Source organism: Curcuma longa, chromosome 14, assembly GCF_044706935.1.
Source record: "Curcuma longa cultivar G26 ecotype Majalengka, Jawa Barat chromosome 14, ITB_CL_G26_1.1, whole genome shotgun sequence".
Taxonomy (NCBI): Eukaryota; Viridiplantae; Streptophyta; class Magnoliopsida; order Zingiberales; family Zingiberaceae; genus Curcuma; species Curcuma longa.
The window spans coordinates 5,911,236-5,937,298 of record NC_133874.1 but is presented as its reverse complement, the minus strand read 5'-3'; the positions used below and the strand labels follow the sequence as shown (position 1 = coordinate 5,937,298).

Here is a 26,063-nt window from a genome sequence, read left to right as displayed (position 1 = left end):
AATTAACCGTAATTATTATAAATAAATATATTTTAAATTAAAATATACATGGAATATGATGATTTTTATAAAAAAAAAGGGACGTTATTTATCGAACAGTTAAATGCGAAACGCGTTTTTTATTTTTGTCCATTTGCCTTCACCGATGATTTCCCGTGAAACATCGGAATCGTTGGGGTTTCGTCTTCCTCAACTGACTCGGTCAACACGAAGCGTGCCTTCCCCTCCATCGTCAAACTACTCCACTCAACTCTCGTCGTCACCCAACCAACGAACGGTCCAGATCTACCCAATTTCAAGATCGAACGCGAGAGGACGCAGGCCATCCGCGTCGGAGTTAGTGGGACTGGGGCCCGCCAGCCTAAATGACTGATGGAGATTGCGATGTCGAGTCTCGACGCCACCCATCTCTGTGTTTGCTGACGTGTCATTTTGCGGAGACGCGCAACGGGCCCCTCCTCCCTCGCGTCCGCATTTGGGTGGCAAAAGTGGGTCGTTTGGTAGGAATATAACGCGTTCCTTCACCCTATTCCTCTCCCACTCCCTTGCTTCCCCCTTCGTCGGCCGCCATTTGGGACTTTTCGCCGCCGATGGTTGCGAATCTCGATCCAGATAACGAGGTTTCCTAGATCGACCTCGATGCGCCAAAAGGAGGTTCTTGCTCTCGAAATCGCCCCTAATCTGCCCCTCTCTCTGTTTTTCTTCGTTCGCTTTTTCTCTTTTTGTCTAGAAATCGGCGGTGATTGTTGTCGGGCTGATCGGGTGGTTTAGATTCGTATAGATATTGAGGGGGTTCGACGGTGGGCGCTATAACAGAGTTGGCTGCTGTATTGGGCCTTCTCGATGATTTATGCTGATTGATTGGTTAAGCTTTTGGTCTTTGGCACTGAACTAGGGGTTTTCCGGTGAAAATTATCGTGCTGTTTGCCTTCTTAATTTGGCTGTGTTTTCTTTTGTTGTGACCTTCGTGATTGGTATGTGGGTTTCACTTGTTTGGATTTTCGGCTATGTGGGTGTTATATTTTTAGATTTTCTTTGTGGAGCATTGAAGCGTGGAATTCTGTCTGCTAGTCTGTTCTCCATCCCTGGTTTCTAAGTGGCTTGATGGACATGTAGAACGTGAAGTAGTGATCACTAAAACTCAACCATTCAAATTAATGGAGGCTAGAGTGGGAAGTGAAGGAAACCGTTATCTCACTGTGGGCACTTCTAATCTGAGTATAATGGGAAAGAAAAGCTTGGAATGGAACTTGAATGACTGGAGATGGGATGGTGAGCTCTTTGTTGCAACCCCCGCTAATGCAGCTCCGAGTGATTGCGGGAACAATCGTCAGCGCCATGATCAAGCAAATGGATCGAATAACTCATCTTCTTCGGAATTTACTGATTTTGGACTACTTGTGAATGAGAAGAGTGAAACTGAGAAGCGGAAGAGGATTCACGTGGTGGAAGAGGGTGAACCTTGTGGTGGTGCTGAAGCACTTAGCTTAAACCTTGGGGACCATTCTTACCCGATGTTGGAAACAATTGAAGCCACCCTAAAAAAAATGGAAGGGGAAAAAGGAAAGAAGAGCAAGACACAAGGGGAAAATTCAAATTACCCAACTTGCCAGGTTGAAGGCTGTGATGCTGACCTCAGTGAGACAAAGGACTATCATAGACGGCACAAAGTCTGTGAGATGCATGCAAAGGCCAACTCAGCTGTTGTCCGAAATGCTATCCAGCGCTTCTGTCAGCAATGTAGTAGGTTGGTTTTACTTACTCACTTCTAATCCTTACACTTGTTTAGTTTAGATGCAAAGCACATGTTTTTCGTTGAAATGCTTTTTGTGCTTCTGAAATCTGGTAAGGCCATTATCTAGATATCTGCATATAGCAGATTGGCCACGTTTTTCAAGTTATTTCTAAACTTGTTATTGATTGAGTCAGAGGAGAAGTCCCATCATCTGAGACTTCCTCATGCTAATGAAATTTTGATATCTTTAAACTTCTAATACATAGTGATACAATAGCAGGTGGTAGAACTCACTTTAGAAGTTCAAAGGTAGCAACTGGAATAAATTTCAACTGCAAGCAAGATACTAAGTTGATCAGTTTGTCCATGTAGAAACATACATATTAATGTTGCCAAGATGTAGCTTCAATACATCATTTGCATGACATCGGAGAGAAGATAGTATACTAGAAAAATTATTATCAGCATTTTAGATAGTGTGACAAGGAACTATGCTAATTAATTACTTTAGCTTATAGATGTTTTGGATTTTGGAGTATCAAATACCTGTAGAAACATTTGACAAGTGTGGTTAGGATCTCGAGTCTTCTTAAGATGTTCTACTCATGCATTGAGTTGGCTCTAAATGCATTATAATGGTGATTTTAAATTAACATTGAGTAATAGGATTTGAGCACTTACACTTTGTAAATTGAAGCAATTCATAAACAATTGAAGAAATGATTGTCTTTGATTTCACTGAATTTATGTTCATTACTAACAATATACTCTTGATGTTATGTATCTAATTTTGTCTTGTACTTTTGGCAAAGTCCGTTGATGTTGGCCCTAAGCTTGGATTGAAATGTTTGTGGTGGTATTAGGCATAGATAGCCAACACCAAAATTTGCCTAAACCCATGGGCATGAAGATTTTATTTCTCTTGGTCTTAAGTTGTCACTTGTAAGTAATGCCCAAGGTCTATACCACCGAGGTACCTTGATATGCAAGGGGTAGCAAGGAGACTGGGAAAAGCGACCCATAATATTAACACCTAGATGTGATGCAAAATGAAGGGTTCATTGTTATAGGCTAATGCAAGTATGAATGCTAGTTCATGTTAACAGTTTGGAATATAGGAACACTTTCAGGATTAGGACTAGAATTAGCTGACGTTATTATCAAAACAGTTTTGATTGCATCGTGTGCATCCTTTTCTGACAAATCATGTAGGAAGTTCCCTCCTCGAAGTTGCACCTAAGCACCCTCCTCCGCGTTTAAACCCTAGTTTACTCTAACTCCTCCAGCATTGGCTCACGAGAGATACCAAGGAGCATGTGTGTCACGACTCATGTTTCTCCAACGTTGGCATGCCTCTTCTTTGTGTGCTTCCTCAGTTCCTCCTACTCTTCTTCTTTCCCATCCTCATCCTCTTATTTCTTCTTATTGGAGCAACCAACATCTTTTGTTGGCACCATGATTTAAAATCTCGACCTGTATTAGAATTTCAGTTTATGATTAGAATGATACGGTTTCGATACCATATCATGTAGTGCTGATATGATTTTGATATTTTTTAAATATAAAATATATTAATTAAAAAAATTAATCTAAAAATAAAAAATACAGTACAATAAAATAAAATTTTAAAAAAGAAAAAAATACAAGATAGTGGTGCCCCATATGGTAAATAAATAAAAAAATAGTATATTTTTTCAAAATGAAAACAAATAATATATATATATTAATTTAATGGAATAGTTATATTAGGGTTTAATTAAGCTTATTTAGATTATCGTTATTATAGCTAGGTAGGAGTTGATTGAAATTATTAACATAAGTTTAATTAAAACCTAAGTTTCACTGCCACCCTTCCTGTTCCACGCTATAGGGCTCATGCGACGCCTCGCTGCGGCCATGGGGACTCGGGTGCGGCATGTTGGTGTTGGCAGTGTGCTAGTCGATGGGCGGAACGAAATGTTTCACTTGTTGCGATTCGACATGAGATTTTAAACCATAACTGGCACATGTTGAAACATCATGAAATCATTTCATTCAAGTCAAAGACCAAAACTCTGCTTTGAAATTAGATTTTAAATGTTTGTCATTATTGAAAGAAGGATTAACATAATTTGCTTATAGGAACAAAACAGGTCGGAGAAAAGGGCTAGAGAAACAGGCACATGTGGGTTTTAATCTTTGGTATGTATGGAGTGAATTTTATGTTTGATAAAGATTATATGTATAAGATTGTCAAAGTTCAGTGATATGGAGATAGAATTATTGTGCTAAAATGGATTTTCGGAATTAAGATACTAAACATTATAAGCACTTATTCCCCTCAGGCAAGATTGAATGGTCAAATCAAAAGGGAAGTTTGGCAGACTCTAGATGAAGTTATTCATGGTAGATGTATGATGGACAGAAAGAAATTATATATTTGGTGGGTATTTAAATAGACGTGTAGGGAGTCTATGGGAATATAAAAGTGTAATTTGGATTTGGTGAAAGAAATGGAGAGGGTAGTACAATTTTGGATTTTACCACATTTTATGATCTTATGATTCTTAATTCTTTAAGAAGAGAGATAAGCATTTGATTACTTTGAAGAGTGGAAATACTGGTAGCCAAATATTTCTTTTTTCCCCTAAAAATTTAGTTAAAATTATGAGTTAATTTTGTAAGATAATAACTAGTGAATGCTTAACTAACCAACCCCAACTATATATTATATATGTTTTAGAAACTAAAAGAAGTAATTTTAGTAGAACTACATGGTGGAATTTTAAGGATAATAATATAAGACTTGTCAAAGATAGAATGAAGGAAATACTAATTTGGAATGAAGAGTTTGATAATATTGATGTTATTTGGACTTTGATGACAAATAAGAACAATAATGTAGTGTCCATTGTTTAAGAGCTTAACGGTAGAGATATTGTGGTAATGTGACTTTGCATCCAGACTGGAGATCTCAGTTTTGACTTACAAGTGTGGGTTGATTTCAGTATGTTTCATGCTTCTAACAGATCCTGCCATGTTTTAATTCTTCAAATACATTTTCTTTTCTATGCCATTTTGTGTCTTTATTTCCTTCTCATGATAATTGCATGTCCAGGTTTCATCTTCTTGAGGAATTTGATGAAGGCAAACGAAGTTGCCGACGACGGTTAGCTGGCCACAACAAGCGTAGGAGGAAAAGACAGCCTGATGCCATTGCCACTGGGAGTCCATCTGTTGATGATCAAGCTTCCGGCTACTTGTTGATAAGTCTTCTTAGGATCCTGTCAAATTTGCAGTGTAATTTCTTCAAGCACATCTTGTTCTACTTAGATTTCAATATTATTTTTGATTTATCAATTTCCTTGTGCGATCTCTGATTGGATTTTTTTTCCAAGTTAGATTATCTTTTTGTTCCTTTGTCTAGGATTTGCTTACTAATTACATTAAAAAGGATTCTCAATCCATTACATCTGCTTCTCTTGTAAACAACTTAACTAGAAGGAATCACTACATTTATGGTTCTAGGCTGATATCTGAGATGAATGGTTAATTTAACACTAGCGTTTGCTATCATTTGTTATATCCACCTCGGCTTCAGATTTATCTTGCAAAATCCTTCTACCTCTAGCTATACGCTATCAACTGGTACCTGCAACTTTGCACGCTGATAATTTTGCACTTGTATTGTATATGTTAGATTTAAAAATCAAAACATAATCTTAGTTAATACATAAATAATTAAGCAGAATATATAACTATGCCAACCTGAGTAGTTTATATTTATGATGAATAGTGAATATTTCCTCCTTCCTCTAAAAAGAACTAGGGGTGAAATCAAAATATTGACAATGCACAAGGATGCAGCAAGCTTCATTCTCATCTGCTACTAACATATGAAAGAGTAATGGCATGCTGCACACAACATCTTTTATTTTCTAAGACTGATTTTACCTTTACATATGTTTGACCCAGTTGAATATGTTAAATTGTTAAGCACAATAGTAAAATGTGCCACACCAGGCAAAGATTAATTCATTAAAAACAGTTTTAAGTTAGTCTTATGTTCACTAACAAGGAGGATGCCACATCGATTTATCATCTTAATTCTTAACTACAAATGTACCGCAATGCATTTCCGATTTCATTGGAATTTGTTTTGATGAGAATCTAAGTTTTGTTTTATTAAACATGATTGGCATTTTGCTTGTGACTCAGAATAGGCAGATATTCTGATACTAGTAAGCTGGAGATTTTGTGTGTTTTCTTGGGCAGAAACACTTGGAGAAAGGGAATGACTCATAGGAAAGAGTTCCCCACGTGCTCTTTCCCTCCATTTTCTTGAGGGCAAACAGAGGGAGGGAAGGAAACAACTAGGGAACACTTTCTCTAGTTCTGACCAATTTGACTTTTGTCAAAATCAGATTGAAACTCCAATTCCCTTTGCATGTCAGCAATTTTAACAAAAAATTATTTTTTCGTTTAACTGATTTATTTTTTATTTTAATATTCTATCAATTCAATTTCACAAATTTAAGTTTTCCTCTTTCTTTTCTTCCTAGGAAACAGTGGGAACAAGACTTCTCTCCAACCACCTTCACTCCATGGAAGGATGAATTTCCTTATCTTTTTCATATTAATTTATGTCCCTACTCTCATTCTTTCCCCCTCACTTTCTCTTCTCCATAGAGCGCTAATAATTGTGTGCCCATTGAACTTCAAAATGCAATCTACTTCAGCATAAATGACACAAAGAGGAGTATTGTAACAGTCTAAGAATGTTCCTGATCATTGTGTATACATTTTGGGTCTCCATTGTACTGCTATTTCAGTATATGTCAGTTCTGCCTAGATTGTCCTCTATGCTGCTGCAGTCATATATGCATACTGGCCTCAGGGATTCTACCCTAGGTACCATTATTGGGATTTGGTATTTAAAACTTTGTACGTGCATATTTAAGATATGCAGCTTGATATGTGGTATATCATGTTTACAAAGTTATCAATTTTGCAGATAATTATAATGAACTTTTGTGGCAGTTACATTCTTATCTTGTATATTTTCTATTAGCTGTATACTTGATTCATGTGTTTGTCCCCTTGATGTCTGATTATAATTTATACATCCATCATTTTTAGTCAACCCATGGGGTTTGCACTGTTAATGACTTATTTTTCCTCATACTGAAGGCTATTTGGAACATAGACCTTTTGTACTGTACTTCATGTGCAAATACTTTATCTGTATATATTCTACTGATACTGATTGGATGATCAACAGCTGATAACCAAAATGTGGAGCTCTTGGCTCATTTGCTAGGGAGCCTGGCCAAGTTTGCCAAGTCCTTTGATCCTAGTAGCCTCTTACAACTTCTACAGTCATCTCAGGTTCCACAAAAGTTTGAAACAGGTGCAGGAACATCCTCAAAAGCGGTTAATACTTCGGCACTAAATATTGTTTCTGTGCAAGAATCTGTGAATCATTTAAGTTCAGTAGCTAATGTAACTTGCACTGCTGTTGCTGAGAATCATCTCAGAGACCCTGATCATATACCACCTGTTGTAACCACAAACTCCATTCGCTCAAATGGAAGGGTAGCTTCTGTAGGTAAGGGCTGGCTTGCAGATCCTACTCATTTTTCACATTTATTACCCATTTACCTTGTCTTCTTTTCAGGAAAAAACTTGATATTAGTTAAATTTATGATATCACAGAGCCTGTCTTGGATAGAGTCAGAATCATGGATTTTGATTTGAACGACACTTATATTGATACACAAGAATGTGAAGAAGGAAGACAGAAATCGACAACTCTCCTGCACTCCAGGGTGGTTTCTCCTGATTGCCCTTCGTGGTTGGTGCAGGATCATCAGTCAAGTCCAATTCAGAATAGTGGTAATTCTGATTCAACATCCAACCAATCACAATCTAGTTCCCATGGAGATGCTCAGGTATATCATTTTTTGCTTTACATCAAAACGGTACAATCTTATCTGCTAGCATGTCTATTTATTTTCGGTATGAAAGTCAGCTGATGCCATGCAGAAATATTACACTAAAGTGAATGCTGTTGACTTTGATGAAACGCCACATGGAAGTAACACATATCAATGACATTCTTCTGGAACTTAACATAAAGTATCCAAGGAAAGGGGCATACAAAAAAAAAACGTTTGTATCCATATTGGTGTTAGTTTAAGTTCCTGTTGTTCTTGGTCCTAATTTAAAGAACTCTTAGTAGTGGAGTGCAGAAGTTGAAAAGGTGAATCTGATTTAGGTTAGGGAGGGATTCCTTTCATAACAGTTTTAGCATGAACTTAGTAGTGAGGAAATCTTTCAGTGTCTTGTTTTTTAAGCACTAAGTTTTTTAAACACTGTATGGCTGTATTCTGTCCCTTACTGATGCAAGGGAAAGCACACAGTAATATGGTTCTGCTCTTTCAACTTGGTGACTTGATATCTTCTAATGACTAGTCCATAATAGGCTCATGTAAAACAAATTTAATCTGTTCAGAGTTGAGCTAAATTGTATCACCTGTTTCATCATTCTCACACGAGAGGTCATATGTCTTATCCTCAATTATGGTGTTCACAAAAAGTTTACTACTGTATATTTATCCATTATTTTAATTAGACCTTGCTGAGATTTTTGATATGTTAAGTTTGATCTTTCTAGTAATTTTCTGATAATTTTAAGTTTGATATGTTAAAGTTTTTGATCTTTCTAGTAATTCTCTGATAAATTTAACTAGGACTGACTTTTATTATGATTTATTTCTTTCTATGTTGTCTTGCGACAGTTTCGGACTGATAGGATAATTTTTAAACTCTTTGGCAAAGACCCTAATGATCTGCCTCTTGTTTTGCGAGCACAGGTAAGTTCCTATGTTTTGAAATACATGTACTAAATTCCTGCCTTGATCAACTAATTGTGTTGAACTGCTGGATTTAGATACTTGACTGGTTATCCAATAGTCCAACAGACATGGAGAGCTACATTAGACCAGGCTGCCTAATTCTAACAATATATCTACGCCAATCTGAATCTGCATGGATGCAGGTACAGCTACAAGACTGAACAGTATTCAAAATCTAGCTCTTGATTGATTCTGTCTATTCATTGTATTCTACCTTTGTTCAGCTCTGCAATGATTTAAGCACCAGCATAAATAAGCTTTTGCATAGCTCCTTTGATAACATATGGAGAACGGGTTGGATTTTTACACTAGTACAGAACTATGCAGTTTTCATCTATAATGGTATGTTAGGCTTCTTGTGATCTGCATGTTCCACTATATCCCAGCTTTGTACAACTTAATTTTACGAGCAACTTATAAATGATTTCGTTCATGCTTTTACAATTCTTCTTCAGGTCAGGTTGTACTAGACTTACCTCTGCATATCAGGCAACCCAACAACCATGGCAAGATTTTGTCTGTCACGCCTATTGCAGCTCCTGAATCTACGATGGTCAAGTTTACTGTGAAGGGCTTTCATGTTGATCAACCAACATCTAGGTATCTGTTTCATATATATCTGCTGTCTTTGCATGTAATTGGAGGGAAGTTCCACCAACTGCACAAATTTACATATATTGCTTTAGTTTCTTGTTTTGGCTCTTGTTGCCTTAGTTTATTTTTGCAAGTTGTTCGATTGGCTACACAGTTTGGTAATCAGTGAGCATATGGTTCCAGCATTTAACTATTGTATAATTGTGGTTATTCTTTCTCAGGTTGTTATGTTCATTCGATGGGAAATATTTGGTACAGGAAAGAATACAAGCTCTTGTTAAGGAGAATGATAGAGTTGCAGGGAATGATCTGTCTCAGTGCCTTAGCTTTTCTTGTTTGCTACCTGATGTGACAGGGAGAGGATTCATTGAGGTTCCATCATGTTCAATTCCGTATGTTTAGATACTTTAATTGCCAACTTAACTTTATGTTGATTATGGAATGCTTTCTTTTGACTTCTAGCTTGAAGACTGCGGTGTAAGCGATGAGTTCTTTCCCTTCATAGTCGCAGAAAAAGATGTATGCTCGGACATTTGTATGCTGGAGAATGAAATTAATGTAGTTTATTCAGATGGCCAACTTTCTGGAAAATTAGATGAAGAGAAAGCTAGAAGTCAAGCTTTGGAATTTATTAGCGAACTTGGGTGGCTTCTGCGGAGGAACCATTACATATCTGTGTATCGAGAGTCAAAAGATCCTGCAAATTTCTTTACCTTAGCACGCTTCAGGTGGCTTATGTCATTCGCTATGGATAGAGAATGGTCTGCTGTTGTGAAGAAGCTTCTGAATATCTTATTTAATGGCTCAGTAAATGCAAATGGGAAGTCACCTATGGAGCTTATCTTGGATGAATATCTGCTTCACAGTGCAGTACAAAGAAAGTCCAAGACTTTGGTAGAAGCTCTATTGAGATATGTGCCTAATAAAACTTCTGAGAAAACATATCTGGATCAATTATTGTTCAGACCTGACATGCTCGGTCCCTCTGGTATAACTCCACTACATATTGTTGCCTCCAATGCTGATGCTGAGACCATCTTGGATGCACTTACAAATGATCCTGGACAGGTATTCTCTTATCTGATTCCTGCTACGTGATCATCCTATATACTGTTAATTACAGCAGTCAGTGAATTGTTTGTGCTCTGTGCTGCATAGAATTAGCTTACTGTATGCATGAACAAAGAAAACCTGTTTCCATTTGTTTTTGCATTCGAATCTTTTTATTTCATGGTTAATGTTATTCTGATCCAATGTCTGATGCTAGGCGGGAATCAAGGCATGGAAGAACGTCCGGGATGGCAGTGGATTCACGCCTGAAGACTATGCTATTTCACGAGGCCATCATTCCTACCTGAGCTTGGTCCAGAAGAAAATCGATAAGCAGCACCTGCTGAATCAGGTCGTCCTAAACATTCCTGGGGATGCTTCCTATAAGCTAGTAAACCCACTCAAGGCCAGTAGTTCAAGTGGCTACGAGATGAGCACCACCTGGTCGAATGCAAAACAACAACCACCTTATTGCAACAGGTGCAGCCATCGGTTGGTTTACGGGAACTCCATGGCTAGGACAATGCTGCACAGACCCTTAATGCTTTCCCTGGTCGGTATCGCTGCCGTCTGTGTCTGTGTTGGCCTGCTGTTTAAGTCGCCCCCAGAGGTCTTCTATGTCTCCCCATCATTTAGGTGGGAATTGCTGGACTACGGATACATTTGAAGTGGTATCACTTATGAGTATTTAGGTTTTTTTTTTCTTATTAAGACTAATTGTATCCTGTAATAATTTATTTATGCTATCTACACTGATAAATTGGTTAATTTTTTTCATTAACTAAAATATGATATAATGGGTTTCTTGGAGGATTGCTACAATGCATAGAAACATCAAACGAAAGTGGAAAAGGAAATTTGACAGCAAAAGTCAGTCACTAGTAAAAGGTGATTTTGTTTTCTTCCATTGAAACAGGAACAGCTAGAGCTACTGTAGTATCTGTAAACGAAACCAGTCAAAGGAAGACGTTAAATGATGCCTCCGACTCCTCCTCCTCCTCCTCCGGCCGCTCGAGGGATTTGACTATCTCCCATGTGAAGTCTGGGTCATCCCTCCCAAAATGTCCATAAGCCGCAGTCTTGAGGAACCTGTGGCCACCCTTTTGCAAGTTAAGGTTGATCGTGATCATGCCGGGTCTGAAATCAAAATTCTCCTTCACAATCTCAAGTATCTCCTTATCAGGAATCTTCCCTGTTCCATAGCTGTCCACGGACACAGAGAGTGGTTCGGGGACGCCAATGGCATACGAAAGCTGCACCATGCAACGGCGAGCAATCCCGTTCGACACAATGCTCTTGGCGGCCTGCCTCGCAATGTAAGCACCGCTGCGATCGACCTTCGTTGGGTCCTTGCCTGAGAAGGCGCCGCCGCCGTGTGCTCCCCAGCCGCCGTAAGTGTCGACGATGATCTTGCGGCCGGTGAGTCCAGCGTCGCCACGAGGCCCGCCGATAACAAATCGGCCAGAGGGGTTCAGATGGAAAATGGTCTTCTTGTCCAGATACTTCTCCGGAATGACCGGCTTGATGACATGCTCCTTGAGGTCGGCTGCAATCTCGTCGTTGGTCACCGTCTCGTCGTGCTGGGTGGAGATGAGCACGGTGTGGACGCGGACTGGGATCATGGCGCCATGGTCATTGAGATACTCCACGGTAACTTGGGTCTTACCGTCCGGCCTCAGCCAAGCGCAGGTTCCATTCTTGCGGACCTCAGTGAGGCGAGCGCCCAACTGGGTCGCGAGGACGTGAGTGAGGGGCATCAGCTCAGGAGTCTCATCCGTCGCGTAGCCAAACATGTGCCCCTGGTCACCGGCACCGATCTCCTCCGGGCGCTTCGTGAAGTGGCCATGAACGCCCTGGGCAATGTCAGGCGACTGCTGCTCGATGTACAGAAGCACGCGGCAGCGGTCGGCGTCGAGGCCGACATCATCGGATGTGAACCCGATGGAACGGCAGGTGTCGCGGACAATCTTCTCGTAGTCGATGTCGCCCTTGGTGGTGATCTCGCCAAAGACCATCACCATGTTGGTCTTGGTGCAGGTTTCGCATGCAACCTTGCTGTCGGGATCCTGCTCGAGGCAAGCGTCGAGGACTGCATCCGAGATCTGGTCGCAGAGCTTGTCAGGGTGCCCCTCGTTGACAGATTCAGAGGTGAAAAGGAAGGTGCCCTCCATCTCAATTTGAGCTGAATCATCAGAAACAGAAGAGCTTCCGATAACCAAACTATATACATCTTTGTAAAGAATTATGAACGCATTTTGGAAGTAGCCAATATGAAAGAGGAAAACAATCTTGTATTGTGAAGATTAATATGAAAATGCAAAATTCAGAGAATATTTTGATGCTACAACATGTGGCAATTTGAAATTAGAAAAGAACAGGGGCAATGACTCGATTCAACAAGGAAGATTCAGAAGTTGCGACAACGCTTCGATTGAATTGCTTTAGGCAGAAGCTAAACAAGAATAAGATAGCGGATCTTAAAGCAACATGTCAACAGAAAGCACGGTGACAAATCTTGAATAAATCAACTTGACCAATAAAGCAAGCTCCGCTTCCAAGCTTGATAATTGTATATCCAGAGAAAAGATTCGTAGATTCCATGACTTTCGAAGAATGAAGAGTTCGCTATTTGACAAATCTTTCCGGAAGAGCAACCCAACCCATACTAGATCAGCAAAGATCAATCTTGTAGTAAAAGAAATCAACCAATAGATCGAGATCATTCAGATCCAACATAATCTCTAAACGCCGACGAGAAACAAAACGATGATACCCCCAAGGATCAAGAAACAAACACCGAAGTCGATAAATCAAGGCCAGGCCGAATCAAATCAACTTGAAACGCGTAAAACCCTACCGTCTCCGACCAATTCAAAAACAAGAGACCAGCCAAAGGAAGAGATCTGAAGCACAGAGCCGAAGCAGGATTGCTCACCTCGAGGAGATTAAAGATGAGACGCGAGAGCAGTGTGGCTACCTCTCTCGCTCTCCCTCGCTCTCTCTCTCTCTCGCTCGCTCGCTCTTGGAGGAAGCAGCTTGGCCTTTTCACACTCTCTCACCGTTCAAATCCAACGCCTATTTATAGTCGAGAGAGAGCAACTGCTGCAACCGGTGTTGATGGCGACTCGTCGACAGCCAATTGGGTCGAGTCACCTTCTATTGCCGGTTTCTTCCCTCACTACTCCTGTAGACTTGGGCACCGGGCCCACTAATCACGTCGCCGGAGAAATTTCTCTCCGTTCACTTCACATAAAATAAAATAAAAATGAATTTGAAATTAATAACACATTTATTTCATTCATATAAAATGATAAATTTTATAAATTTAGACAACATTTTACGTAAAAAAATGAGTTTGAGTTAATAGATTTATTGTCAGATGTTTAGATTTTTTTAATAGGACACTATGTATTATAATAATTATAATTATTATATATATTATAATAATTATGATTTTATTATTGTTACGATGATGAATATTAAATGAATTGATTGAATCTTATTATAATAATTATAAAATAATAACTGCTATAATAATAATTATTATTTAATTATTATAATATAAATAATAGATAAATAAAATTTAATTTGTATATAGTAGTTATAAAATCATAATAATTTTACGAAGCAAATTGATAATGTTAAATTCTAATCTTAATTTTATCTAAATGATATTACAGTACTATTATTCTGCTCAAACTCAAATTACACCCACCATCGACAAATTCATAAGGCCTGGTGGCCGAAACCCCATTGGTTGAATACAAGAAGAAATAAAGTTTCATATTGCAAAATTAAAAAATAGATAAATTAAGTTAAATATAAAATTTTCTAATGCACCAACTACATCGAGTTGTGATAATCACGTTGATTGATATTGATATTGAATTTAGACATTTTAATTATAATTTAGTCCACTTATTCATCAAACTGGGTACTTTCAACCATTACAAAAGATAAATTAAACTTTCCATCGAACCTATTGTTGAAAAATAACTTCAGTGCGTCTAGATCGGCTGACTAGCTTTGAGACAAGATTGAGTTGACTACTATGCAGTAGATATTGTTATAATTGATAAGAATCGATTCTCGATGAAATTGAGAAAAATATCTTTTCCTCAGTGGTTAATTATAACTTCTCAATTTACTTCTTCACAAATAATCATAAGACTAACTAACCGTAAGACCGTTAGACGATTGATGAATTTCACCTTTTGCTATAATGGATGACTACATTTATTATAAATATGTCCATATAAGTGTGGCGTAATAATAAAAGATTAAAATCCTCAATAATAGTGCAACGGTAAGATGTTCACTGATTTACCTAAGCATCCATGATTCGAATTCAAACTACGGTGGAGTTGCATACACTTTTAGATTTACTTTTGTGATTGATGAAAAACTTCTATAAAATTATATTAATCACTTTTAAAATTAATCAGATCGTAAAAATTGAATACTTGAATTATAAATAATAATAATAATAATAATAATAAAGTATTAAAAAATAAAAAGAAGATGAGAATTTGAATTTCAAATAAAATAAATATTTAAGTTGACTTTTTTTAACCTAAGTATTTAATTTTTGGAATCGAATAATTCTAGAGGTGCATGATCGATTCGATTTCATGAAAATTTCTCATCGATCATTAAGATAAATATGAGAAGCGCAGATGAGTTCTAACAGATGACCCAATATCACGAGTAGTTTAAGCACCGCAAAGATATGAAATACCATTGTGAAAATCGAATGCTCATTACATATGGGTGCCTATACTATCTCTTAAAATGTTAAACTAAAGAGATGTGCCCCCAATGTGCCCTAAGTGCGTAGCACAGATGGTGAACGCATGTTATTTCTGATGTAACAATCAGAAGTCAAATCTTATTTAGGGTTATTCTAGTTTGTTGCAACCCAAACCACTAATAGAACTCATTTAACCAATCCTAATTATTGTTAGGCAATCTTAGTCATTTTAAGATTGTTAATTAGACAATATTATTCTATTTTAAGTTATAAAATTAGAAATGAAATGCTGAATTCAAAAGATCACACTTATCTTGTCTCGTGAGATGGTCTTGACATGTTAAACTCATAGTTGTCGTCGAGCTAGATTAATAATTTAGTTGCCAAGTTAATTGAGTTGCGGAGTGATAGAGCCATCGAATTGCCTAATGACCAATTCTAATAATTTTTAGGCTCAAGTCTAACTTTAAAAAAAAAAACTCCTAAATCCTAATGTGTGTTCATATTTTTTTTAGTTCCATAACAACTTTTTTGAATTAAATCAATACATTAAAGATAATATCGCAATTGTAAAATTATTTCTATTATAATTGAATAATAAAATAAACATATCCAAAATGATCACTAAAAAATAACATGTCTTATAAATTTAAAGTTAAAAATACTAATCAAATCTGCATATATAATTAAGTTGTTCAATAATTTTATTCTTAATTGATAACATACTCAATCCATTCAATCTACTTATACATGATTGATCGGAGAAAAGTTTTGATGAACTTTAACTTTAAGAAACTTCATCTTGCTATTGTAATCGAGATAGCCAACAAAATTTTATAAGCAATGTAAGCATTCGGGAAATATCTATATATCTATTTTCTTTAATTAATTCACTACATCAATTAACGATTTTGCTTCTCTTGGTAATGAGGACTTCAAGAATGTCAACTCGGAAAGTAAATCATCCCCATTAATATCAAAATAACCCTTATGAGTCAGAGAATTTTCAAAATTCTTACAAGGACCTCATCATCTACCCGTTGTAACCTCTCCAGATTGAACAAAAAAATCAAATGTTTCTTCATTATTTGAAATGATTCAAATTGAGTTTTTATAGAATAAAGAGTTTGATCGATTATAAAAAGAAAGTAATTGATTTGAAAAGATTTTGTAGTGGACTATGTCACTTATATATGTTGGATTGCAAGGGTGCAAACATAGTCCCACATCTAAAACACATAGAAAAGATCATGAGTTTAAAAGGATGGAAGATATCTCCATTGGTATAAGGCCTTTTGGGGAGAGCCCAAAAATAAAACCATGAGGGCTTAGGCTCAAAGTGGACAATATCATGTCATTATGGAGATATTTTAATTCCATCGAGTGGTATAAAGGGACGCTCTTCACCAGACTAATCGTCGGAAGAGTCATGATCCAGATCTAACCATGTTGATTGAACCTTAACAAAGGAAGTAGGTGCTCCCGTGTCTGAATCAAGAGGACCAGACACCAGGCAGAAAGTCTTAGTTGCAGCTAGGTAGGAAGTCCTAGTAGGTCGGGTGGACCAAGGGGCAGAAAGTCTTGGCAGATCGAAGATTCAAACATCAAACGGAGGCTTTCCGTTACTAGTAGGTCGGGTGGATCGAAGTCCTGGTAGATCGAAGATTCAAACATCAAACGGAGACTTTCCATTTGAGGAGGGGTCTATGGTCCTTTATTTGAGGGGAAACGGAGGCTTTCCGTTTGAGGAGGGGTCTATGGTCCTTTATTTGAGGGGGAAGAGGCTTTCCGTTTGAGGAGGGGTCTATGGTTCTTTAGAGGGGGGATTGTTGGGTTGCAAGGGTGCAAACATAGTCCCACATCTAAAACACATAGAAAAGATCATAGGTTTAAAAGGATAGAAGATATCGTTTGAGGAGGGGTCTATGGTCCTTTATTTGAGGGAAGATTGTTGGGTTGCAAGGCTGCAAACATAGTGCCACATCTAAAACACATGAAAAAGATCATAGGTTTAAAAGGATGGAAGATATCTCCATTGGTATGAGGCCTTTTGGGGAGAGCCCAAAAACAAAACCATCTCTCTTTGAATAACACGTTTCTCTCAAAATACAGCTTTGATGTCCATCTTACATGCAATTTCTTTAGCTTCAACCATGGTATAATTAATTGTAAAAGTTTGATAGCAATATCAATATTCATATCTTCATATTGAAGAAATTTACTCACAGTGTGAATAGCATGCAACAACTTATACAGAAATTACCACACCAAGTAAGAATTTAAAATTCTCAAGTTCATATAACCCTAAGGACTTGGCTTCACTCTTCATTTTGGGATCTTTATTATCATTTGTCAAGTCATACAAAACATCTCTTATTTATGTAGTTTGCTTCTTTATAGATTTAATACTCTTAACATGGCTTTCTCAGTGTGTTTATGGCAATAACTACTTAACTTTCAAATCCTTTACATAATCTTTGAAAATCTTCCATTGCCTAGTAGAAGAGGAAAATAATGTATAGATCATTGTATCACTACATAGCCTTAGGACAACAATTCGTCATATCACACATAGCTAAATTACGACTATGACAACCACAAGGGGTATAAAAAAAGTCTGGGATTCATTTTAAGTAACATTTTCTATACACTTTTATATCTCTCTTTCATATTAGATTCATTATCATATCCTTGACCTCTAATATCATTAATATCAAGCTCAAGATTGACTAAAACATTTAAAGATGCATAAAAAATTCAAGTTCTAAAGTATCATCAACTTCTAAAAGTTGCACCCAATATTCTTCTACTTTTGTGGAACTTTTTGAATCATCTAAATATTGTATGACAATGAGCATTTGCTCTTTGTGACTGATATCATGAGTACTACCTAATATAATTAAAAAATATTTTACTTGTTTAATCCTTACAAGTATTTTTTTACCTCACTTGTCAACATCTATATAACTCATTTTAAATTCTACAACCAAAATATATAGTATAAGTCTCATGGTCTTTAATCCATCGGAGGTACTCTCTCATTATTGGATTAAACTCTGTAATCATTTCAATCATTTATAGGAACAAATCATTATTTTCAACATAAAACTTTTCATAACTTCTTCAAATGTTAAGTTATTTTTCGTCAATCTTCGAACAACTACGATTATCCTTTGTAACACTTGTTTCCAATGTTCTCTTTCTTTATTAAATTGTACTTATACACCTACATCAATCACTTTATTTGTTCTCAATTTTCTTTCCAATTCAAGCCAATTCATCATACACTTCCTATGCTCTTTACTCGCTTTTTGATTTGTAAGATAATGACTCAAATTATGTCAATCTTTATATATCTTTCATTAACTAACTGACCATATCATGTCTTGATTACTTGCTTCTTGAATAACTTACAACAAAAATAAAAAAAGCTTATAAGAAGAAACTGAATATAATAGCCATCTTCTATCATTTTCCTTCTCGTTTGACAGAATTCTCTTATAATGTGATGCATTGAAAAATGTCTGCTAGTATTATCATTAGGAAACACATTATAGGCATCTATCTTCGGACATTTTTCTACTAAAAAACTCTATTTTTTTTTATCAATGTTGTCTCACTTCTCCAGATCATCAGAGCAATCTCCAAATTCAAGTTCTCATGTTGAGCATACTCATCATCTTTCTTATTATCATTCAATTCATCCACGATAACTTCTTCAGTATTAATCTCATTCTCATCCAATTCATTATTTTATTCTCCACTAATTAAATTATCAACTAGGTTTTCAACATCTCTTTTTTTTTGTTTGAAACAAAGTACTTACATGATATCTTCAGCTTGACATTGAATTATTTCTTCAATCTTTAGCTTTCTTTTTTGAGACCCGAACATGTACTTAGGAGGGATGGTTAATCTAAGAACTCAACAAACAATTCAAAAGATTATCACATACACTTTTGTTTATGTTATAATTTTGTGAGACATTTATTCAAACATTTAGTAAGCATATGAATTCATACCTCACTTTAATGAAAATTTTTTATAATAGATTAATGTAATTCCTAGTATCATCATAAAATAGTGAAAATAATAAAGACTCAAACTAAAAGCTCACTCTATCTTCTTCGGTTGGATTCTGATCTACAAAATTAATAGTCACAAATATTTTTTCCCTATCTCAAAGAACATACACAAATCTTGTTTCATCTATTAAACAAGTCGAGTGCTCCTACTTTTGAAAGAAAATAGTTTAAATTAATAATTGAAAAAAGCAAGAGGTAGAAGAAATCAAACCTTCCAACTATTGAAAAATAATTCTACCAACAAATCTTTCGTCACTTTTTAAGAACCGAAAAGGAGAAAGAAGAGAAAAAGGATTCTTCGATCGGTTTGCGAGAAGGATTAGAGTGTGAGGGTTTATATTGGGTCAATTTACACTACTATATAATAGGGATTTTTTTCAAAATTATGATCTCCAAAAAAATGGACCTAAGTCGGATAACTCTTTTGCTTCCTAATAGGCACAATCATGCTAGTGATTGAGCAACTGAGTTACCAAGTGTTAGCCTTAAGAGACAAGCATGAAATGAATGATTTAAAACTTTCGTATCATATTTAATAAAAGACAACATGTTGTGTTTATTATATTTACTTTGAAATCTGTGCAAATTAGAATAAATATAATAATGCTCTAGAGTGGTAGGTTCTATTTTATAGCATATCAATTATTTGAATTGATGGTAAGAGACTATAGATATATATAAAATACTACTTTTAATTATCTCTATAGTCAAGTATTAATATACAAGGATTATAATGCATTGATACTAGCATGTAGTTAATTGATGACTTAATCTCACAAGTCATGGATATGAAATATCAAGTTAACACATGTATATATATTAGAGAATATGTACTGGATTAACTTCACCATAAGAATGTTTCATGGATTGTTATATAAGTGTCATAAATATTCTCATAGTGACTATTGGTATAAACAATCCTTTGACCTGAAGTCACTACAATTTCCTACATAAGGAGTTGTGTACTTTAGTATTGACAAACATCACTTGTAACAATGTTGATTATAAAATTGTTCACTAGGTATAGAATAAGCTATGTAGAGGGATGTCAGTGATATAGATAGAATTTGTCCCTTCCATATAACGGAAGTAATGTCTATGAATCCCTTGATTAAGTAGGACTACTAAAATGTATGATCATGCTCAAATAAATCAATATGAGATATTGAGCTTATTTGATTAAGTAAGTTTACTTAAAGATCAAGAAACACATAGATTGATGAGAAGACGACATTATCTATGCCTTGTAAACCAATCTAGATATCATAGACAAAAAGATTAAGTTATACAATAAAATAGTAATAGATAAGTTAGGTCGAATATATGACATTCTCATCACTTGGGTATCTATGATACATTTCTATATGTCACTTATTGCTTATGACTTTACAATGAGATTTTAGAGTCACTGTTAATATTACGAGAACATATTAGGTCACATATAGATAGCGCATTAATTTTGGAGTTTTATTTTAGTACGACTACAATAAAGCAAGCCTAAGTTTTAAATCTGAAATCTATTTTGGATCATAAACTTGTTAGATTAATGAGTTAATCTAATTTGATCTTAAACATATTAGATTAATGGTTAATCTAATATGAGTTTGAGTTTTTCAAACAAGTCCAAACCAAATAAAATCCACGATTTAATATCCACGTTTGTATTTTCATTTGCATTTGGATATGTATGAAAATAATGTATTATTAGATGAGATTGGAGGTTGAGTAGTTTCGAACACGATCTTATCTAATTAATAAGATCATGTCAACCTTAAAAGTTAGGATTTGGTCTCAACTTTAAATAGTAGCTAACAGTATGACATAAATTACGTGATTCTCCAACCGTGCTCGTGAGACGGACGACGACTATGCTCGTGCGGATATCATAAAGGCATGAACATATTGATCACGCTTAGATCAACTACACTCTCTAGATCCGCAAAGGTTTTACGCATCAAGAGGTAACATTGCTAAACAAACGATCAATATGAACTTGCATGAATTATTGGTGGGTTTATTTTTCCGCTATGGTTTTATATTTAATATTAGAAAAGAACCCAACACCAAGTGCTTGAGTTATCGAGCAACTGAGTCACCAAGCAATCGAGTGCCCGAGTAGGTTGGATGGTCAGCTGATAAGTGCTGAGTGAGTTAAGTGGATCGAGACATGTGTTAAATATATATATTTTTTAAAAAGATTCGTCCCCTCCAATGAGGTTTAGAAGTTCTATAGGATATTTATTTTTCAAGATACAACAGTTTTATAACATTCATAATCAAATACCAATTGTATGTGCGCGAACTAAATAATATTCAAATGTTATTACTAGGAGGTGAGACAAGACATGGAGGAACGACATTGGAGGAAAATGGATGCTAATGAATGATTGAAATAATCTCTTCTCTCTATATAAGAAGGAGCCACCCTTTTATAAGCTTGGTACTTTAATGGTCATTAAGGTGCTAATTAATGACCTAAAACACCATCAGTCGATAATTAATATATAGTCTGACTGTTGCAAGTTGACCATTAACATATTCGTTACACGCTTGGATACATTTGAAGTGGGTTCTCTTATGAATATTTAGGGGTTTTTTCTTATTAAGACTAATTGTATCCTGTAATAATTTATTTATGCTATCTACACTAATAAATTGGTTAATTTTTTTCATTAACTAAAATATGATATAATGGGTAGCTGAGAGACAATCAAACGATTGAGACTTTCTCGGAGGATCGCTACAATGCATGGAAACATCAAACGAAAATGGAAAAGAAAATTAGACAGCAAAAGTCAGTGACTAGTAAAAGGTGATTTTGTTTTCTTCCATTGAAACAGGAACAGCTAGAGCTAGTGTAGTATTTGTAAAGAGAAATGATAAAAGGCAGCATGATACACTATAGATCTGAGTTTTATATTCATACAGTGTAATGTATTGTATTTGCATACTAAGTTTTGTATCATTTTTCATCTGTAAATGTTTGCAAGCCTGGGGCCCACAAACCAATAGCTTTGTGTAGGGAAAGCAAACGAAACCAGTCAAAGGAAGACGGTACGCGTTAGTAGTACAGATATGGCTCCTCGTACTCCTCGCCCTCCTCCAACTCCTCCTCCCACTCGATGGATTTGATTATCTCCCATGTGAAGTCTGGGTCATCCCTCCCAAAATGTCCATAAGCCGCAGTCTTGAGGAACCTGTGGCCACCCCTTTGCAAGTCAAGGTTAATCGTGATCATGCCAGGTCTGAAATCAAAATTCTCCTTCACAATCTGAAGTATCTCCTCATCAGGAATCCTCCCTGTTCCATAGGTGTCCACGAACACAGAGAGCGGTTCCGGGACGCCAATGGCATACAAAAGCTGCACCATGCAACGGCGAGCAATCCCGTTTGACACAATGCTCTTGGCGGCCTGCCTCGCAATGTAAGCACCGCTGCGATGGAGCTTCGTAGGGTCCTTGCCTGAGAAGGCGCCGCCGCCGTGTGCTCCCCAGCCGCCGTAAGTGTCGACGATGATCTTGCGGCCGGTGAGTCCAGCGTCGCCACGAGGCCCGCCGATGACAAACCGGCCAGAGGGGTTCAGATGGAAAATGGTCTTCTTGTCCAGATACTTCTCCGGAATGACCGGCTTGATAACATGCTCCTTGAGGTCGGCTGCAATCTCGTCGTTGGTCACCGTCTCGTCGTGCTGGGTGGAGATGAGCACGGTGTGGACGCGGACTGGGATCATGGCGCCATGGTCATTGAGATACTCCACGGTGACTTGGGTCTTACCGTCCGGCCTCAGCCAAGCGCAGGTTCCATTCTTGCGGACCTCAGTGAGGCGAGCGCCCAACTGGGTCGCGAGGACGTGAGTGAGGGGCATCAGCTCAGGAGTCTCATCCGTCGCGTAGCCAAACATGTGTCCCTGGTCACCAGCACCGATCTCCTCCGGGCGCTTCGTGAAGTGGCCATGAACGCCCTGGGCAATGTCAGGCGACTGCTGCTCGATGTACAAAAGCACGCGGCAGCGGTCGGCGTCGAGGCCGGCATCATCGGATGTGAACCCGATGGAGCGGCAGGTGTCGCGGACAATCTTCTCGTAGTCGATGTCGCCCTTGGTGGTGATCTCGCCAAAGACCATCACCATGTTGGTCTTGGTGCAGGTTTCGCATGCAACCTTGCTGTCGGGATCCTGCTCGAGGCAAGCGTCGAGGACTGCATCCGAGATCTGATCGCAGAGCTTGTCAGGGTGCCCCTCGTTGACAGATTCAGAGGTGAAGAGGAAGGTGCCCTCCATCTCAATTTGAGCTGAATCATCAGAAACAGAAGAGCTTCCGATAACCAAATTATATACATCTTTGCAAAGAACAATTTGGATAATAATCAATGGAGAAGATTAACCTTGATGCTACAACATGTGGGAATTTGTAATTAGAAAAGAACAGGGGCAATGACTGGATTCAACAAGGAAGATTCAGAAGTTGCGACAACGGTTCGATTGAATTGCTTTAGGTAGAAGCTAAACAAGAATAAGATAGCGGATCTTAAAGCAGCATGTCAACAGAAAGCACGGTGACAAATCTTGAATAAATCAACTTGACCAATAAAGCAAGCTCCGCTTCCAAGCTTGATAATTGTATATCCAGAGAAAAGATTCGTAGATTCCATGACTTTCGAAGAATGAAGAGTTCGCTATTTGACAAATCTTTCCGGAAGAGCAACCCATACTGGATCAGCAAAGATAAATCTTGTAGTAAAAGAAATCAACCAATAGATCGAGATCATTCAGATCCAGCATAATCTCTAAACGCCGACGAGAAACAAAACGATGATTCCCCCAAGGATCAAGAAACAAACACTAAAGTCGATAAATCAAGGCCAGGCCGAAATCAAATCAAATCAACTGAAACGCGTAAAACCCTACCGTCTCCGACCAATTCAAAAACAAGAGACCAGCCAAAGGAAGAGATCTGAAGCACAGAGCCGAAGCAGGATTGCTCACCTCGAGGAGATTAAAGATGAGACGCGAGAGCAGTGTGGCCGAGTCCCTTGCCCAATCTCCGCCTCTCTCGCTCTGTCTCTCTCTCTCGCGCGCGCGCTCTTGGAGGAAGCAGCTTGGCCTTTTCACACTCTCTCACCGCTCGCTCTCGGAGGAAGCAGCTTGCCCTTTTCACACTCACTCACCGTTTGAAACCAACGCCTATTTATAGTCGAGAGAGAGCAACTGCTGCGACGATTTTTGTTAGGATTTTTTTTTGTGGATAACTCATATATTCACTAAATAAAAAATAAAATCCGTTGCTCCAAAATAGACATAGACGTTAATCTGTGTAGGCTCGATTAATTATAACAATGTATGATTTTCTTGCAACTGCAGCTTCATGATTTATTTATCTCATGATTTACAATTTTTTTCTATCGGATAAATTTAAAGTTATTGATAGAGAGTGGAAGCTACTGTAATAATAAGTTGTAAGTATTAAGCTTTGAAATGGCGTAAATAACTTGACAATTAGGTGAATTCCTAGTGGTTCTTCTACAGTTGTTGGTTTGCAATTAATTTATCAATTGCCAATGCTTAAATGCTTGAATTTTGGTGCTTATCCTTCAGCATAGAGATTTTTTTCCCCAGTTTTTGCATAATCTTTTTCTTGTGACTTTCCTGCTAGGCTAAATGTTTTGAGACAGGGGAGACAGTAGCTGTAAAAAAGGTTCTCCAAGACAAGAGGTATAAGAACCGTGAATTGCAAACTATGCGGATTCTTGACCATCCAAATGTTGTGGAGAAGCACTGTTTCTTTTCGAGCTTTATATGTGAATCAGCGCACGCCATTGATATATGTGAAGATTTATATGTATCAGGTAAACCCTAAACTTATATTGAGTAGTGAGAGTAGCTTTCTGCTTATCATGACAAGTATGTTGCATGCTAGATAACTAGCAAATTGGCACGCCTAATTATGTTACTAATGAAAGAACAAATATAAATAATTTCAAAAAGCATAAATGTTGATTTTCTGTTGGTGTATCCACAGATTTGTAGAGCATTGGCCTACATACATGGTAGCATTGGGGTTTGCCACAGAGACATCAAACCACAAAATCTTTTGGTATGTTGTTCAACTTTTTCATTTGGAAAATAGGTTTTTCTTATTTTGTCATGATGTTGTTACTTCATACTTGTGCCAGCGTATGAATAGTAAGCATAAGAGCCTTGTTTTTTTGGTCCATTCACTGGATGAACAAGTGATGTCTGATGTATGCGCTCAAAATGCTTTTACTTTTTCAACTGTAGTAGATTTCTTTGAAGTCTATATCTATTTGTGTCACTCATGATTGATGAATGTTATTCACAGTTGTATGCTCCAAATGCTAGTTTACCAAATAATGGTCGATATCTACCTCCACTCTTTAACTTCAAGCCACACGGTGAGTCCACATGCTTGGAAGATTATTCTTACACTTCATCTGTTCATCTTGTTCTCTCAAAAAACATAATGTTATGTCAATGGTCGATGATAAACAGAGTTAAAGGGTGTTCCGGTGGAACTTGTAGCAAAGTTGATCCCCGAGCATGCAAGGAAGCAATGCACCTTCTTGGGACTGTGATGCACTCCATGTCGCGGCAAGATAGTGTATGTGCAATATGAGCTTCCTTTTTTACTATCAAGTTCATCGCCTGTGTAACCCGAGTGCCGAAATCATACGCCTATCAATGTTATTGGCATCGTCTTTGTCATCCCTTGTAGCATTTCTCCTGATGAAACTGCACACTGTTTTCCCGGAAAATCGAATGCTTGGCCATTATCTGCTGTATGCAGTGAAACTTCATAGCAAACTGCAAACTTCTTTGTTTCTTTACCAGTGGATGAATGCTATTGAGGGCCAGTTAGTTCCCTTAACACAAGGCAATGTTGAAGGGATCGACCAAGCAATCCAAGTGTCTCATTTGAGCCCCACCATGTGCCCTG

General features: G+C 37.3%; 4 protein-coding genes across 4 annotated transcripts; 2 read left to right on the top strand and 2 right to left on the bottom strand.

Moving 5' to 3' along the window:
* Window positions 1-561: 561 nt before the first annotated feature.
* LOC141844964 (squamosa promoter-binding-like protein 1) lies at window positions 562-11,043 on the top strand. Its single transcript, XM_074732953.1, has 12 exons — window positions 562-654; window positions 1,117-1,747; window positions 4,833-5,014; window positions 6,996-7,322; window positions 7,430-7,665; window positions 8,515-8,589; window positions 8,667-8,774; window positions 8,856-8,973; window positions 9,087-9,231; window positions 9,447-9,597; window positions 9,688-10,293; window positions 10,493-11,043. Exons 2-12 carry the CDS (start codon window positions 1,158-1,160, stop codon window positions 10,940-10,942), a joined length of 2,988 nt encoding a protein of 995 aa, XP_074589054.1. The 5' UTR covers window positions 562-654; window positions 1,117-1,157; the 3' UTR covers window positions 10,943-11,043.
* A 188-nt stretch (window positions 11,044-11,231) lies between these two features.
* Window positions 11,232-12,452, bottom strand: LOC141844810 (S-adenosylmethionine synthase-like). The gene has a single exon (XM_074732802.1). The coding sequence runs from the start codon at window positions 12,444-12,446 to the stop codon at window positions 11,232-11,234; it is 1,215 nt and encodes a 404-aa protein (XP_074588903.1). The 5' UTR covers window positions 12,447-12,452.
* Window positions 12,453-22,171: 9,719 nt separating this feature from the next.
* LOC141844809 (S-adenosylmethionine synthase 1-like) lies at window positions 22,172-23,410 on the bottom strand. The gene has a single exon (XM_074732801.1). It carries the CDS (start codon window positions 23,387-23,389, stop codon window positions 22,172-22,174), a length of 1,218 nt encoding a protein of 405 aa, XP_074588902.1. The 5' UTR covers window positions 23,390-23,410.
* A 132-nt stretch (window positions 23,411-23,542) lies between these two features.
* Window positions 23,543-25,701, top strand: LOC141844808 (shaggy-related protein kinase alpha-like). Its single transcript, XM_074732800.1, has 6 exons — window positions 23,543-23,584; window positions 24,762-24,947; window positions 25,128-25,202; window positions 25,282-25,350; window positions 25,449-25,521; window positions 25,619-25,701. The coding sequence occupies exons 1-6, from the start codon at window positions 23,543-23,545 to the stop codon at window positions 25,699-25,701; spliced, it is 528 nt and encodes a 175-aa protein (XP_074588901.1).
* Window positions 25,702-26,063: the final 362 nt, after the last annotated feature.

What these genes read in the sequence shown, in the direction of transcription:
- LOC141844964 (XM_074732953.1), top strand. Translation starts at nt 1,158, where the DNA reads ATGGAGGCTAGAGTGGGAAGTGAAGGAAACCGTTATCTCACTGTGGGC. An exon ending in TGGAAGGGTAGCTTCTGTAG is followed by an intron (nt 7,323 to 7,429) that starts GTAAGGGCTGGC and finishes ATGATATCACAG; the next exon opens with AGCCTGTCTTGGATAGAGTC. An exon ending in CTGAATCTGCATGGATGCAG is followed by an intron (nt 8,775 to 8,855) that starts GTACAGCTACAA and finishes ACCTTTGTTCAG; the next exon opens with CTCTGCAATGATTTAAGCAC.
- LOC141844810 (XM_074732802.1), bottom strand. Translation starts at nt 12,446, where the DNA reads ATGGAGGGCACCTTCCTTTTCACCTCTGAATCTGTCAACGAGGGGCAC.
- LOC141844809 (XM_074732801.1), bottom strand. Translation starts at nt 23,389, where the DNA reads ATGGAGGGCACCTTCCTCTTCACCTCTGAATCTGTCAACGAGGGGCAC.
- LOC141844808 (XM_074732800.1), top strand. Translation starts at nt 23,543, where the DNA reads ATGACTGGATTCAACAAGGAAGATTCAGAAGTTGCGACAACG. An exon ending in ATTCAGAAGTTGCGACAACG is followed by an intron (nt 23,585 to 24,761) that starts GTTCGATTGAAT and finishes CTTTCCTGCTAG; the next exon opens with GCTAAATGTTTTGAGACAGG. An exon ending in TCAAACCACAAAATCTTTTG is followed by an intron (nt 25,203 to 25,281) that starts GTATGTTGTTCA and finishes TACTTGTGCCAG; the next exon opens with CGTATGAATAGTAAGCATAA.